Source organism: Dendrobium catenatum, unplaced genomic scaffold, assembly GCF_001605985.2.
Source record: "Dendrobium catenatum unplaced genomic scaffold, ASM160598v2 fragScaff_scaffold_243, whole genome shotgun sequence".
Classification (NCBI taxonomy): Eukaryota; Viridiplantae; Streptophyta; class Magnoliopsida; order Asparagales; family Orchidaceae; genus Dendrobium; species Dendrobium catenatum.
Window position 1 is genome coordinate 1,693,239 of NW_021318705.1, and position 16,897 is coordinate 1,710,135.

Below are 16,897 nucleotides of genomic sequence, written 5' to 3' on the forward strand. Positions count from 1 at the left end.
ATTCCTATGACAAAGAATCAAAAGAAATGTCCCCCAATTCTTTCTCCTGGCAGGTAAATGAAAGTTATTGATTGACTGATTGTTCTGTCTGTTGCCTTTATAAATGTGTTTTGTGAATTTTAATATCAGCCGACAGAGGCATTTTGTGGATGGACCATGATTCAGTAAGACTTAATCGTTTCTGCTCAGATCTCTGTGAAATGCTAAGCTGATTTTGGCCTTCCAGTAGAGTTGATTTTTGTGTAATTACAGCTAGCTTCAAAAGTTATAGATTCAAAGTTCTGCTAACATTCTGTTTCTCTGTTATCCTTCTTCTTCAGTATTTGATAAGGTTTCCACATAACGGTTTGAAGATTCCTTCATAAAAAAACAAAGAAAGCTCTAATAATTATGATATAACAAAAAGCCAAAGCCAACAGGCAAGCTCCAAAAGAGATGCTTTGGAATACAGTGTGAAAGAAACGCTTTGAAATTATTTAGATGAATAAAAATTAAATGCAGATGAATGTTTTTTTTTTGTTAAAAGTAATGAATGTTGAGTAAAGTGATAAATGGCGACGGTCGACAACGGCAGCATGTGATGGTGGTTGACGGTGGTGGCGGACGACGGGCTACAGTGGCCGTCGACGGTGGAGGGGAATCTGGCTGGGGGCAACTGTGGCCGACGACGATGGTTGTGGAAGGTTGGAGGCGGCGGTGGCCAATAGCGGCGGCCGGCTGTGGTGGTGGCGCTGGCAGGCGGAGGAGGGTGGGAAGCAGCCGACAGTAGCTAAAAGTGGCCGACGACTGGTGGCGATCAAGCAAGCTAGTTGTTAAATAAATTTCACTTAAAATTGGAGAAGTTTAGTTCGCACTCAAAATGAACTACTTCAATTTATATTATATTTACTATATAGATCATTTTGAATTTCAAACAAACATACAAATTTATAAACTTTCTTCATTTTTAATACTTTAGACCGTAAAATAATCCAACCAATCAATTCCTTAATTGGTTGAAGCCAACCAGAAGAAATAAATCAACATTTATTTTATCCTAATTAATTAATAAAAATCCTCTTGAACATAATTATCATAATTATGAAATGTGGGGCCACATACCATTATTAATAATGGGAAATGGGGTTAATTGTCGACTCAAGTTAGTTGAGGAGTTGCACGTAGCTCTCAGTCCGCATTAACTATCTAATGCTTCATTTAGCCAGCCAAATTTCCACCTCAGCCAATCATAATGCGCCACATCCATCAATTCATATCGATAGCACTCCAACGATTGAATTCGGGAAATTTTTTTTTTTTTTGGGAAATTTTGGGGAATTCGGGAAATTTCAGTGCATATTAATTTTACTTATAATTATTTGTAATGATTAAGCCTCCACGTAACATATTTATTAAAAAATGGCATTTTATTTTAAAATTACGACTTTGTTAGTGCGCATACATAGTATTGTTAAATAATGTTTTTTTTTTACTAATTTAAGTGTGAGTAAATAGTAATTATAGCTTAAATTTAAAAAAAAATATTTAAAAAACTGTGACAGATATGTTTTAAATCACATTATACCGATTATATTAAAAAAAAGGCTTAAGTGACAATTTTATATTAATAAAAAATACAATATGAAAACTAATTCTCACTTAAAATGAGATAAAATTACTAAAAGAAAATATATCGGATCATCCACAAAACTCAATGCAATATTGGATTCAAAACTAAATTTATGATTAATTGAACACCGATTTTAACGAATTTATAATAATAACACAAGTTTCAATAAGAAGAGTCAAACTTCACCAATAGTATTTTGCTCTAATATGCAAATGAGCTCAAATAAAATACTTAAATTAAAGTTTGAAACTTTGCCACATTAATTAATGTGACAAAACAATCTTTAAATCTCACTGCTTATAATCAAAATGAGTCCCTCGATGAGAGGAATCTAGGGGTGTAAGTGAGCCGAACCCAGCTCGCGAGCTGGCTCGAGCTTAACTCTTTTATGGGCTCACAAGCCGAGCTTATCGAGCTCATGAATTGATCGAGCTTGAGCTCAAATTAAATAATGAAGTATTCAATGTACTGTAGCATTTAACATTTAATGTTAAAAGCTGAATTCAAACTTCGGAAATCAGGAGGTTGAGGCTTGCCTGCGGGAAGCATGACGCTGTCTCGTCGAGGTGCTCGATAAGCTGGCTTATTGTGCGAAGAGTCGAGCTCGGGCTCGTCTTTTGAGCTCAACTCGAGCTCGAGCTCGAGTTCGAATTTATTACCTGTCCGACAAGCCAAGCTCAATAAGAGCAAAGACTCGACTCGTTTACACTTCTAGAAGAATCTAATAAACCTAAAATTATTTAATTTTAATTTCATTTAAAAATGAATTAGGAGAAATCAACATATAAATCTTAAGAGTTGATATATCTTGCAAAAATTATCTTGATCGAGTACGAATCTCGAGGCAAAAATCAAGCCGGAAACTTCAAAAATTAAATCCGGAATCACTTGAACTCCGATTTCAACAAACTTATAGTCAAACTGAGCGTCTCGGAAATACGAACCCAACGACACCAAATTCAACTCAATCCGAGCCCAAATGAGTCCAAATCAAATACCCGAAGCACATTCGCAAGGTTCAAACCACAATTTGAGTTACCAAATGGTCTCCAAACTTGACAAGCTTATGGTCGAATCGAGCAGCTCGACAAGACAAATCCAACGAGCCCAAGATCGATGAATTCCAAAGTCATTAAGACTTTCAAATGTCTTATAAACGGCGCACAATCAAGGGATTCAATATCAGCCGTCCATTCAACCACTCCCTATTTGCCCCCGATCTCTCATCTATTTACGGGACATGCCACTCATGAAAATCTATAAATAGACCTCTCATTTCTCATGAGAGAGGGGCCCAAGCAAGAAGCTAGAAGAAGAAGAGAATGATATGAGGGAAGAAATTCCTCCTCGACCACCGCGCCGCCAGTATTCTGCCCGACGCCAGAGTTCTGCCTGGAGTTCAAGCAACACCTGAATTTTGCCCGGCGTACAAGGAACACTATAATTCTGCTCAACATTCAAGTGACACTAGAGTTTCACCCGAACTCCGTGACGCCGGAATTCTGTCCGACTTCCACAGGACGCTAGAATTCTGCCTGACCTCTAAGTGACGCAAGAATTATGTCTGACTTCCATGAGACGCCGGAATTCTGCCTGATCTCCAAGTGACGCCAAAGTTCTGTTCGATTTCCAAGTGACTCGATCTGGAGTTTTTCCTGAATACCATCCAATGCCAGAATTCTCCCCGGCCTCCAACTTATGTCAGACTTTTACTTGACTCCGGGCCTTCGCTCGTCGTCAAACTTCTATCAGACACTAGCCTTCCGCCTATTGTCGAACTTTCACGGGACATCTATCTGATGTTGAATTTCTGTCCATTACTGGATTTCTACCTGACGCCGTCTTTCTGACCTCTGTCGTCAGATAATATTCCTTCTGACCTCCGTCGCCAGCTGACTACGGTCCTCCTGACTTACGTCACCCACTGACTACAGTCCTTCTGACCTCCGTCGCCAGTAGACCACAGTCCTCCTGACTTACATCGCCAGCTGACTACGATCCTCCTGACTTATGTTGCCTGCCGACTACAGTCCTTCTGACCTCCGTCGCCAGCCGACTTTGGTCCTCCTGACTTACGTCGCCAGCCGACTTTGGTCCTCCTGACTTACGTCGCCCGCCGACTACATTCCTTCGGACCTTCATCGTCGGTCGACTATGATCCTTCTGATATTGTACGTCACCTACTAACTACGGTCCTTCCGACCAAATAAACATATCAACAGTGATGCTTTATATTTCTACCATGTAATGTACTCTACAATATGTACACCAAGCTAAGGCCTACCCCCGAGGACCGTAGTCAGTAATGACCTCATTTGTTATCAACTACAATATTAGTGGATTCATTTATACTGAGCTAGGACCCGTGATTTTTCCCCTTTTTTTCAGGGTTTTTCACGTAAAAATCTTGGTGTCTCATAAATGCTACACATTTTCTCTTATCTAATTGCGTGCCGGATTTTCGTACAACGCTAAGGCGTTAAACTTAATATTTTTCTACCGCCGCGAATACTCCTGGATGCAACAAGAGTGTTCTTTTTTCCGACATATTTTTCTCCTCACCACAAAGCTAAATATATAATATTTATATAGTAACAATATACACATCAATTTTAATCATCCCTTATCATCTTATATCTAAAACCATTTAAATGTAAAATACGATTCAGAATCTCTCTCTAATATTTTCTTTACAATCTCTCTCATTCTCTCCTTTTTTCGTATTATTATTGCTCACAGATCATTGTCTGAAAAAGTTGTATTATATTTTTTAGTTAATTTACCAAAAAAATGATTAAGCTCAGATTCCGCATCTCACCTTATTAATATTATGGTTAAAATTTTTTACTATCAATTAAGAGTTTTTGAATTTAAAAATTATGTATGTATATATTATATGTCTCAATTTGACTTAACTTGCTCAAAAGTAAAAAGAAACCTAAAATTCTCTCTTTCCTCTCTTCTGCTCTAATTATTATGTGCGGACACCGAACGATGTCTAGAGACATAAAAATGCACCACATTACTCTTTTACTGTACTGCGGCTCGGTACTACTCGGTACTCAATACCGCTTGATACAACAACATCCGGACATAAAGTAGCATCCGAAGTCCGCACCATATAATTTAATTATAAACTAGAACCACAAATTTAATAAAAATCTAGAAATCCCTCCACCGACAACATAGCATATTTAACAATATATATATGCACACGTAATAATTTGTTAGGAATCACTGTACAGCTCATCTTGGCCAGTTCATTGTGGATTTTGATTATTAATATAGAGATTTTGATTATAATATATGTATATATATAACGTGCAAGAATTCAATTTATAGGAAAAAAAAAAAAACACTGTACTTCAAACCGTGCAAACCATAAATTGCTGAAAAGCACCAGTGCTATACTGCTATGTAGTATGTACGACTTTCATGAATACACATAACCCACTTTTTCTTCACAAAAAAAAAACTCAATTTATTACAAACCTACCCTATCCATCTTTCTGGTTAATTAATTAATTTCTTTGCTCAACATATACCCCTGCGAGCTTCTGAGCTTGCAAACCAATCACCTAATTAGCAGCTTCAGCTAACGACATGGTCTCATCAAAGGTCAGTAGTAACGTGTCACTTGCCACGCCGTCGCCGCCGTCGTCTCCGGCCGCTGCGAACAAGAAACAAAGCCTATGGGAGGAGCCACCGAGGCATCAGAATTATCTTTCGAAGAGGCAGATGGAGTCGCTCGTCGCCATCTGTGACACTTTACTTCCTTCAATGGATCCTCCTCCTCGTGATTCTCATGACTCAGGAGATGTAGACGGCGTCGCCACCTTCTACCGGACTTCTGCCTCCATGGCCGGAATTACTGAACGAGTTAGTTATAAATTCATTCGGATTTTTTCTTCCTTATATTAATTTTTTTTAACAAAATTGGCTTTTACTTTCCTTTTATATCCAGATTCCTTTTAGTTTTTAAAAAGTTATAATTATTGTTTCAACGTCTTAAAAAAAACTATCAAAATTTTGACATTATATGATTCGATTTCTTAAACTATTAATATTACTATCAAAATTGTCTATCCCTGATATATAATTGATTAAATTATTGCCTTTATCTTAAAAATATTGAAATCACTATCCTTTTTTATTTTTAAAATAAATTAAAATTACAGAAAGATTTATATAATTTTTTTTTTTAATTCTATAGGGTGATCTATACTCAGATAAGGTATGTGAAAGCTAGAGAACAACATTTTATTAAATTTATTTTAAAATCATTATGATATAAACTTCAAGCAATTAAATGTATTTTACATTCCTTTCAAAATAAATTTAATAATTATAAATTTATCTTAATTATATTTAAGTTAGGATATTGTCAATATATTTTCACTTTTTATAGGTTGGAGGAATTATATCAGGTGGTATGATACACCCGCAAATGGCATTATTACGATGGGCTCTTCTTCTATTGTCGACGTGGTTTGGAACGCTTGTATTGTGCGGTCGACACAGCCTCTCGCCAAGATTCCCATTCGTTAGGCGGTTTGCGATGCTAGAACAGGATAAGCGGGAGGAGATAGTTTTTTCATGGTCCTCCAGCAGTTTTCGTCACTTGAGAATGATGTATACATGTGTCAAATGCCTCACTATGCGCTTCTATTTCTCCCAGGTTTTCTTTTTTGCTCAATTACCAAATTATATATATTTCACTGCATATCAAATTTTTTAGACAAATAATATTATAGAATATATTGTCGAATTCATAGTTATATTGACATTAAAGGAAAAAAAAAGAAGTTTATTTTTTTTTGGAACGGGGTATATCTACCCGCCCCCGAAAGAGCGCTCGACGGCGTGGCTAATCGTCGGCTGACATAGAAGAGCACGCACCCAAAAATTTTTTGGCCCGAAATTAACTGTCTCACTTAAGACGCGCTGCCGCTTGACGGGAATCAAATACGGGCTGAGAGTTCCCAACCATACTCGCCCGGCCACCAAGCTGAGCAATGGCGGGTGAAGAAGCTATTTTTAAGACCTTATAGAATTTTGGTCACGCAAGATGAAGAAGAAAAAGGCTTATACATATAAAATAGAAGCTATTTTAACATTTTTATTTTTCCAAAGTTGATATTTGATTTGATAGGGTTGACAGGTCAACGAGAAGGAGGAGAACCCGTCCTGGCAAGCAATTGGCTACTGTGGACCCGATCCATCACTCGTTGATAAAAGTCAACCCGCCATAAGCCACCACGAATCTCCCCTCAAGTCGACTCTTCTCCACCTAAACAGCCCACCGGAGATCATCGCCGGCAAACTCCATCAAGCTGGTTTCACTTCCCCCACTTTCACAATCAACTCCATGCTCACCCTCCACTGCGACGCCGTCATCATCGGCTCTGGCTCCGGTGGCAGCGTTGCCGCCGGCGTCCTCGCGGCCGCAGGCCACAAGATCCTCGTCATTGAAAAAGGCGACTATTACTCCCCTTCCGAACTCTCCCTTCTCGAGGGCCCCACCTGCTCCGCCATGTATGAGGGAGGTGGCTTTGCCGCCACCGACGACGTATCGATGTTCGTTGTCGCCGGCGCCACAGTCGGCGGCGGCTCGACCATCAACTGGTCGGCTTCTATTCCCACTCCCCAAAGCGTCCGGCGAGAATGGTGCGACGAGAGGCGGCTCGAGCTGTTCGGAAGCAAGGCTTACGATATCGCGCTGGAAGCGGTTTGTCGGCGCCTGGGCGTACAGTCGCGGGTAAACGAGGAGGGTTTTAACAGCGCTGTTCTCCGGCGGGGGTGTGAAGCTGCGGGGTATGACGTGGCGGACGTGCCGTGTAATGCGCCGCCCGATCATTATTGCGGGTGGTGTCAATTTGGGTGTAAGGAGAGGAAGAAGAAGAGCGCGTTGGTGACGTGGCTGGATGATATGGCGAGTTCGGGAAACGGGTTCATTCTTCCCGGTTGCCGGGCGGTTAAAGTTGTAAAGGTATCGGGGAAAAAGCGCCCGGTCGCCGCCGGCGTCGTCGTCGAATCTTCCGCCGGATCCCAATTCACGATCACGTCGAAGGTAATTTCGAAATATGAAGTATTGGCTACTTAATATTTTAATTAGACAAATATTTACAAAAATTTAATATTTTTAAGAAAAATAATAATGATTATTCGTCAAATATGAGTAGGTGACGATAGTGGCATGTGGCGCCCTAAATACCCCCCGTCTTCTGAAGCGAAGCGGGTTGCGAAACCGACACATTGGGAAAAACCTACATCTTCATCCTACTGTAATGGCCTGGGGCTACTTCCCCGAAAGCTCCGGCTGGCCGGAGAAAACCAAAAGAAGCTACGAAGGCGGAATACTCACCTCAATGTCACGGCCAAATGGCTCCAACAATGTAATACTCCAAACACCTGCCCTACACCCAGGAATATACGCCGCTCTAGTCCCATGGGTCTCGGCCTCCGATTTCCGTCTCCGAATGCGTCGATTCGCAAGAACCGCTCACATATTCGCATTGGTAAGAGATCAAGGCAGCGGCGCAGTCGATTACCCTGGAAATTTAACGCACCAGCTAACTGAAGACGACGAGAAGGGGCTAAAGGAAGGGTTGGAAGCGGCGGTTAGGGTTTTGGAGGCGGCGGGAGCGGAGGAGGTGGGGACGCAGTGGGTGGGAGGGGACAAGGGAAAAGGAAGGGAAGGGGTGGAGAGGGTTGTGAATGGGGTGAGGAAGAGGAGAATTGGGGATGTGAGGACGCCGATGTCTTCGGCGCATCAAATGGGGAGCTGTAGGATGGGTGTGACAGAGAAGGTGGGAGCGGTGAGGCCGGACGGCGAGGCTTGGGAGGTCGAGGGTTTGTTTGTGGCAGATACTAGTATTTTTCCGACGGCGCTCGGAGTGAATCCGATGGTGACAGTGCAGGCTGTGGCGTATTGCATTGCGCAGAATGTCGATGAGGTGCTGCGGAGGAAGACGGTAGATTCGTCGGGGGCTTTGTATCTTTAATATTAGCCATATAACAAAATTTGAGCGGTGAGACAGACTCTCTCTCATTTTTATTATTATTTTGTTTTGGGAGAAATCAATTTTATCTTTGTTGGGAATATTTTCCCCTTTCTTACAAAATTTGTAAATCTATGGAATAAGAGAGGATATCATTTTAAAACGGCTCCACTTATGCTTTTAAAAGAGTTTTTTTAATCATAATTTTAAACATGTTTTCTAAAAAATATTTTTTGTCAAAGATTAAAAAAAAAAACTATCATCCAAAATATATATATTATTTTTTATTGACTATTTTCTAAAGAAAAAACAGTGGAAACTTTCATTTGCTATATAACAAAAAAAAAACTTTTATTTTGTTTGTAAAATTTTAAAAATCAAACTAACAAACTATTTTACAAATCAAATTAAACTTTAATTTGGGCAATTTGAATCAATTTTGGATGGACTAAAATTTGATTAGTTTTAAAAATATGCCCAATAATCTTCAGTCTAATACTATATATTAAGAAGAATACTAAATAATGTTCATTAAAATTTATAATTTTTTAATGTGAATTAAATAATATATATACTGTTTTTTCTCTCACTTATTTGTCTACAGTTCACGAGCTTTGTTGACTTACTATTTGAAGAAAGTAACATAATTCATTTTTAGAAGTAAAAGCTGAACAAAGAACAAAAAATCAACGAAAGCCAAAATTACATCAAAGAATGAAATTGATATTCTAACAACTGAACAAAAAAAAAGCTGACACGCAACCATTGCTTGAAGAGTACCAATGCAGCAACAATGAATGATTTTCTCTTATTAATGAATGATGATGCGCTACATCATCTTTCATTTGTTTTTTTTTTTTTTTGTAACGTGATAAACGTGATCACACATAACTTATCTTAGGCTTTATTTGAGGCCGACTTTTTTACTTCTTAAAGCTGCTTTATGACAAAAAACTAAATTTTTTGTACTTAGAAGTTGCTCTAAAAAGCATTAAGAAAGCTATACTGTTTTTTTGCTGCTTAAGCCATCAACTAAGAGGTGTTAGATTCGAATCTCGTATATGAATTTTTCTTAATTGATCTAAATGTTCAAAAAATATATATGAAAGATTAATTTTTATGACATATAAAGTGGGTCCAATAGAAGTTTTCAGTTAGTAAAACAGATAACTAGTTCTGGCAACGACAAGAAAAAACAAAAATCTTGATTCCTAAACCCTAAACAAATTATCATAACTCTAAAGCTATGAAAAAGCTTGTAAATGATGCCAAAACAATTAATTTATAATCATTAGGATGACAAGGTTTCACCTACCTCTACAGTGACAACTAATCTACTCATTAGAGGAACTACAGATATAATGGATTTTTAGTACAAAGGCTATTGTTTTATGTGCAGTGATTGTTGAAATGGCTGCAACACCTACAATTAATTGTAATATTATAGTAGAAAAAAAAAATTAAAACTATATTGAAGCATGTCAGAGACATTCTTTCTTTCCAAGATACAACAATCAGAGAACAATATTTAAAACTTCTACAAAAGTTAGCAGTTAGAAATCCACAAAAAATATTATAAACAAATAAAAGACAACGAAGTAAAAAAGATCTATTCAGAAAACGGATGTGCTACTACACTTTGAATAATAATATACACGAACTTGTTGGCTACAATTTTGCTAATACAAAAAGCTGCCATCGAACGCAACAAAACCTGCTTAACCACAATCTCATTGATACCAATACATGTACTAAAAACTTGCTAATCAGATGTACAATTATGCTTATGGTGCCGCTGTCTTCTTCTGCGGCGATGTCCAGAATCTGAATAATCAGATGTTTCAGAATCACTTGATACTGAATGGTGCCTCTTCAGTTTCCTCTGCCCCCTGTTTGATCTCCTCTTTACTCCACCAATTTCAGAGTCGGTCGAACTGTTATGTTTGTCTCTTAAAACATTTCTTGTCCTGTGCTTGCTTTTTAATGATTTCTTCTTCTGCCTATCAACCTCAGAGTCTGAAGAACTTTTGTCATGCTTGTTGTTCGACCGTCGCCTTCTTTCTCTCTTTCTAGGCCTTACCCTCTTCTCCTTGTTCCTAGAAATCTTCTTCACGTCAATTTCAGAATCTGATACTTCATCACTCTTATTCTTCCATCTCTCACTCTCCCTCACATAATAATCCGAGTCAGAGGATGAGTGCTGGTCTTCATATTGAAGGTTAGATTCGCTACGAGAGACTGAAGACTTGTGCTTATGTTTGCTTTTATTCTTGGAATGCTTCTTGGATTTGCCAGTGGCAAAGTTCGAGAGTAAGGTGAGTGGAATGTCACCGCCACTGAGGAATCCTACGAGAAGAAATATAAACAAACATTAGAAATATAATAATAATAAGGAGAAAAAGATCGTGATATTGTTGATGGATATATATATATTTTTTTGCCATATTTACCTCCATATTCATCAAATATTTCATCTGCAACAATCTGCTGGTTTGGATCATCATGTTTAAAGCCACCACGAGGTGGGCTCATTCCAGGTTTCTGCTTCAGTTCCCACTTCACAGGCTAGAAACAAACGCATATATTAAGGTTAAACATAAGAAGACGCAGCTGGCATCACTACCTCTTAGTAGGATTTAGTAAAAACAACAGATTCAAATTTAGTAACTTTGATTCGGGTCAGATCATACAAATTACTTGAGATGAGAGATATTAAATTCAAATAACTAATTGAATATTTATTTTAGGATTTAAGAAGTTATGTGATTGTGACAATTTCTTATATTAACTTTCTCCTATCTAAATTTTAATTACTATAATTAGCATAAGATAACAAGTTCAGTTAATCAATAATTAATAATTTATTAAACTAATTAGACAATAACTTTTATTTCATCAAATAAAATAAATACAAAATCAATCTACTTAATTTATTATCTTTTAATTAGCTAATATTAATCATTAATGCAGATTTATGTTTATTAATTAAATCATCTATATCTGATTTGTTTGATTGAATTTTACCATGTCACTAATTAAACATAAGAATTTTCTGCCCTACACTCCCGCAATTCAACAAGAAGTTTCTCTTTTTGGGTTTATATCAAGATTAAAATAAGTAATTTGACAATAAATAAAAGAGATTCACCTCAGCAGAGCTTGTCTGTGCCATTATAGTTGTTAAGGGATCATCCCTCTTCAACCTGCTTTCTTCATTTGGCATGATTGCATCTTTCAATGGGCACTCACGGTCACCACTTTGGTGTCCAAATGTCCCACATCTCACACATCTAACATTACGAATCTCAATTCCAAATGGCTTCACCCTTGCTGGCATACCTGTCTCTAACCTGTATAGAAAAAGAGAAAGGTCAAAAGAGATCGAATCACCTTAAAAAAATCAGAGATTTATTTTTTATTATTCAATAAGGAGATAAAGGTTCAATACACCTCAATCCAAAATAATTGTGCATCTATGAGCATGCTTAAAAGTACCAAAAGACAGCATCTACAAATCTGTCAGACTTATTCAATACCATTTCATTAGCATGTGGAGCATATTGACACATCTACTAGCAAGAATAAGCCCAAAAGTTTCTAGTTCAAAATAAATCGAATTGACTTCTGTCATGAACAAGTACCAAGGGATTTTTCCCAGTAGATATCAAAAAGCTATAAAAGGTCAGATACACAAGCACTTGCAGATTGCTATAAAAAAAGAAAATAGCGAAACCAGCAGATATTTTTATGAATTAAATGTAATGGCAAATTTTATAACCCCAAGATATAATTGCGGCCCACCATATTAATCTATGCCCTCTTGACTTCCATGTTGATCGAATGATTGATTATCTAAACAAATAACTTGAAAAAAAAAATTTGGAGATTAGGTCCTTCATTTAAAATGACAACCCAACTCGAATGATTGGACTTTTTTTTTTTTTTTCGTGCGTTCTCCATTTAAAAACAGTAAATTTATTTCTTCTTTACTATTTGGTAGACACACTTCCCTCAAACAACGTTCCCAATAACACCATTTTGGATGAAAAATCGACCACCATTCCCCTCTTGCTTTTTCCTAAACTCCATTTTTCTAAAAATCTATTTCTAAAAATCTGTTTTAGATAAGCACCAACTCAACTAAACGAGGCCTTATTGTATCAAAGCATCTAAGTGAAGAGAGGAAAATGGTTATTGACAGATCTTTAAGTTTCCTCCTTTGATGGATTTCTTCGAACCCCATAAAGAAGGAGAGTGGTTCCATATTCTTGTCTTTATGTTAATAGGTATCTTCCTTTATTGCCCCATCTCTTGAAGTAAATAATCAATAACAAAATTTGCTTCTTATGACCAATAATAATGAATATAAATATATAATTATTTCTATTTTTAATCATGACTACTTCTTTCCGTAGATGCATGATGGTGATGATGAGTGAATTCTCTCCATATCTACTCCTTGATGAAGATGGCACTTAATCTCTTATATGATGATACTCAACTTTCAAGAAATTTTCATAAATGTACAAGGTTCCATACTTTCACTAAAATAGTATTTCTGCATCACTAACCCTAAAGTTTGGTCTACTCTATGAGCTTGGATCGGCCCTTACTAAGGTTGAATTAAGTCAAAAACTTGGTTTAAAACAATCAAAGTTAGTCCATAATAAAAAGCAATTTCAGTCTTAATGGAGTCAAAAGACGGGTCTGCCAGGCTAGCAAACAATCTCTATGTGCATTAAGATAGATTTGGTCCATTTGGAGTAGCTTATGATTAAAATTAACCAAAATTTACATTAGGTCAATCAGTCAAATAGTAATTGACCATACAAGTCACAAAATTTGAGATGGCCTAGATATATGTGATGGTAGGCTAAATAGGCCAAAAATGGGTTCCTGCAGTCTAGGGTTAGTTTAGCATAGTTTAATACGAGATTAGGATGAGACTTAGCTCAATAAAGGGTGATCCTACTAGGGTGATTAAGGGTTGAACCTACACATCAAGCCTATGTGCTAGGTTGTGGAATTAGAATAGGTCATGACGAGGCCACCTCGGGCTAAGCCAAGGATGTCTAAACCTAGAATAGTCTTCTAAACTCTCTTAAAGATTAAGCATGTGAGGTCATTATCACAGGTAAAACTTACAAGAATCAGGGGTCCCTTGAGAATAGACCAGCTTAACCTCATGTGAAAACTCAAATTCATGCCGGCAAACCTCGTAGTGTCATACGAGATGCCAAAAAATAATCACAAGGTTCAACAATTGTTAGGATGTACGGCCATGATTAATATTCATACATACCGAGAATTGTTAATTTTTTAATTTCTTTCCAATGTTCTCAGACATGAGAACTACTTTTTACCATGATAAAGGCCCCAAGTAAAAGATATTGGGCAACCTGGTGCATGCTATTTAACTTGTGCCATCACGTGTGCAAATCAGATGAAAAAAAGAGTTTTTTCCTACTAAATCTGTAGGAAATAACAAACCATCACATCAAATTCAAATCACAAACAAAAAAAAACCTTAATTAAGGATGTTTTATAAAGATAATTAAGACGATAATCATGAGAAAAAAATGAAGCATGTGATGAGATTCACTATAGTTTTCCCAACTCAAAGAGTATTACTTCCTAGTAGAAAATTTAAAATAATAGTCCAAAATTTTAAAATTCTTTTGAACAGCCATCAATTATTTTGGGTATTAAAGGGATTCAGAAGCAGCATAAGCTATTCTAGTAATCTAGTCTTGTACTAAACACCACTTAAGATAATTGTCGCTATGAAAAAACATTTCAAAAATAAATCTTTACCTTGGAGCATTTTTCAACACTTCAAATTCATTCTCCGTTGGTAATGGTCGGCCAAAAACATCCCTTGGTCTAGACTTCTTGTCCTCAACAGGATTTTCCTGTTCAGATTTTGAATCATTCCTGCAAAATAACAAATCACACCACGTAAAAAAAATATAGAAAAAAATCCCAACTAAGAATTTAAATGCTACTACAAATTCAGCTAGAAATTTGCGAGTTAACTATGACAATACATTGAACAGTTATTTGTTCCAGTATTAGGGTCTTGAACAGCAGTATTTCCATCTGATCTTTTCTTCTCATCTAAAACTTCAGCAGCTTTTGCACTTTCAGCATTATATCCAGGTGGACGAACATACATGAAACTCACAGCTTTCATTATTTCCATCTGAAGATGTAATTGATATAAAAAATAGGATACACAAGAGGTTAATATGATAAAAAACAAGTCAAATGGACATTATCAAATAATACAAATAAAAGAATATCACACGAAGCACATAGAGCATATCATAATAGAATGAAGTTAAACAAGTCCAAAAAAAAAATTTCTTTCAGTGAGAAGTAGATAATCCACTCCTATGTCATCAATATTCAGGGGAAAAAAAGAAACAACAGTTCAAAAGTTTTTCATTTTTTCCCAAAATGCTTGCTGACTATGTGATATAAAAAAATATAGCAAAAAAAATAGCTAATGAGTACCATCAAGCTCAAATTGAAAAAAACAAGCAAACACATGGCCCACAGAAACTACTAAATATAGTGAAATGTATTAGATAGGAGCATCATCCAAGTTTTATTCAGGGAAATCATGGAATTGCATGATTTTTAAAGAAAAATCCCAAATGTTTGCCACTAGGAAAGGAATCTTTGTTAAAGATTAGCTTGGTTCTGGTTCAAGTAGTCAAAAATTTAAAAAATTTCCTATATTAGTTTACCCAAGATGTAAAACAGCAAGGTTCGAGGTGCTTAACATGCTAGTATCAGCATTTTAAAATCTCTATTAAATAAAAAAAATATGAAGCTCACAGAGCAACAATTCATTCAAATGAATTACCCCCACATTTCAATGGACTCACTTAAGTAGAGATATGCCTTATGAAACTTTCTGATAACCTGAAAAAAACATTTTCAAGTGAATACTTTTATTTCTCACAATCTAAACTTGAATGGCCAAAATATCCTTAAGACTGCTCAGAAAATTTAACTTTCCAACATTAATCTCTAAAATGAACTACTTGCTATGTTATATATGAAAATATTTCCAAATGGAATGATTTTAATTTTATTTGTATTTTATCAAGACAAACTCGCATCTATTATATTTAAAAGGTAGTTAGGATGAGCTTCAAGTTTGGCAGAGCATTTTCCATATCTTATACTGATTGGAGCATTATTAGCCATCAACAATGCAACTCTAAATAGGGATCCGATCCACCTACTGTAGTTTTGATAAAAAACAGAACCAAGCCAATAAAACTGATGCTCGCCGACATAACTATCAAAAAGCCCTTAATTTTTATTTTTCATTCTTGCGGTGTACATAAAGTCGAAAGAAATAAAGAAAAATAATCTTTAAATATCCCATTTTATTTTTCTTTAGATTGTTCCAGCAGGTTTTATGAATTTTTGAGAAAGTCAGATACCTTCTCCTTCTCTTTCTTAGAGAAGAGCGCGGTCTGGCGAAAAAACTCCTGCTCCTGGGAGAACTGAAATACCGAAGAATCGTCAATTGCAAAAGAAAAAGAGAAACCCTAGGTAATATTTAAAGCCAAAAAAGAAAAATCAAAACATAAAGTAAAGGGGAAGACCTCCCGAGAAATTTCCTCGGATCTACGCTGATGGTTGGCGTGGGTCTGCTCGGCGATCCACTTCCGGCGTTGGTTAGGGTAAGATAGGGGATGCCATGGCTTCTGGTTGAGATAAGAGTGGCTCCACGCCGTCCCGGCCTTCGACTTGTAATCAACCTCGCCCTTCTCTGACTGCCGTTTTCCCAGGCGGAAGCCGCCGTCACCGCTGCCTCCGGCATCCCAATCGTCCATGATCGCCGATTCTTCTGCAGCTTCCTTCTTCCTTCTGGACAGCTATGATGCGCAACCAATATATTTTTCGTATTTTACTATATTGCACGTATCGACGATTTAGGATTCTTAACTCTTAAATAGCTAAATGTAAAAATTCTCATTTATCTGTCACAAAAATCCACATCACGGTTAAAATTAATTTATATTTTTATTATTTTGACAGAATAAAGATTTATTCTTTTTACTTCAAATCGAATGAAAGAAAATTAATCTAAAAATTTTCAAAGATAAAAATTTAATAAAATTGTATTTATATATATATATATATATATATATATATATATATATATAATTTTCGAGATACCATATGGCTAAACAGACGTTAGTGATAATGCTTTTATTTTTCTTGAACGGCTTTGGCATTGTATTCATTAAGTATAGAAAAGCCT

General features: G+C 36.6%; 2 protein-coding genes across 4 annotated transcripts; one reads left to right on the plus strand and one right to left on the minus strand.

The window, feature by feature from the left end:
* The first annotated feature begins 4,389 nt into the window (after positions 1–4,389).
* Positions 4,390–8,781, plus strand: LOC110102117 (long-chain-alcohol oxidase FAO4A). Of its 3 annotated transcripts, none has more exons than XM_020830299.2 (4): positions 4,390–5,488; positions 6,018–6,287; positions 6,771–7,679; positions 7,792–8,781. In XM_020830299.2, exons 1-4 carry the CDS (start codon positions 5,213–5,215, stop codon positions 8,611–8,613), a joined length of 2,277 nt encoding a protein of 758 aa, XP_020685958.1. In that variant the 5' UTR covers positions 4,390–5,212; the 3' UTR covers positions 8,614–8,781. The 3 variants fall into 3 exon arrangements, with proteins under 3 accessions (XP_020685958.1, XP_028549079.1, XP_028549080.1); XM_028693247.1 differs by having other exon boundaries at positions 5,353–5,488; positions 6,037–6,287; XM_028693246.1 differs by lacking the exon at positions 6,018–6,287.
* A 1,413-nt stretch (positions 8,782–10,194) lies between these two features.
* On the minus strand, positions 10,195–16,575 carry LOC110102115 (uncharacterized zinc finger CCHC domain-containing protein At4g19190). The gene is made up of 7 exons (XM_020830296.2): positions 16,236–16,575; positions 16,071–16,133; positions 14,658–14,812; positions 14,425–14,544; positions 11,759–11,960; positions 11,061–11,175; positions 10,195–10,956 (listed from the first exon to the last, which is right to left on the minus strand). The coding sequence occupies exons 1-7, from the start codon at positions 16,464–16,466 to the stop codon at positions 10,373–10,375; spliced, it is 1,470 nt and encodes a 489-aa protein (XP_020685955.1). The 5' UTR covers positions 16,467–16,575; the 3' UTR covers positions 10,195–10,372.
* Between the last annotated feature and the right edge of the window lie 322 nt (positions 16,576–16,897).

What these genes read in the sequence shown, in the direction of transcription:
- LOC110102117 (XM_020830299.2), top strand. Translation starts at nt 5,213, where the DNA reads ATGGTCTCATCAAAGGTCAGTAGTAACGTGTCACTTGCCACGCCGTCG. An exon ending in TGGCCGGAATTACTGAACGA is followed by an intron (nt 5,489 to 6,017) that starts GTTAGTTATAAA and finishes CACTTTTTATAG; the next exon opens with GTTGGAGGAATTATATCAGG. An exon ending in AATTCACGATCACGTCGAAG is followed by an intron (nt 7,680 to 7,791) that starts GTAATTTCGAAA and finishes AAATATGAGTAG; the next exon opens with GTGACGATAGTGGCATGTGG.
- LOC110102115 (XM_020830296.2), bottom strand. Translation starts at nt 16,466, where the DNA reads ATGGACGATTGGGATGCCGGAGGCAGCGGTGACGGCGGCTTCCGCCTG. An exon ending in GTGTTGAAAAATGCTCCAAG is followed by an intron (nt 11,961 to 14,424) that starts GTAAAGATTTAT and finishes TTTTCTATACAG; the next exon opens with GTTAGAGACAGGTATGCCAG. An exon ending in CACAGACAAGCTCTGCTGAG is followed by an intron (nt 11,176 to 11,758) that starts GTGAATCTCTTT and finishes GTTTGTTTCTAG; the next exon opens with CCTGTGAAGTGGGAACTGAA.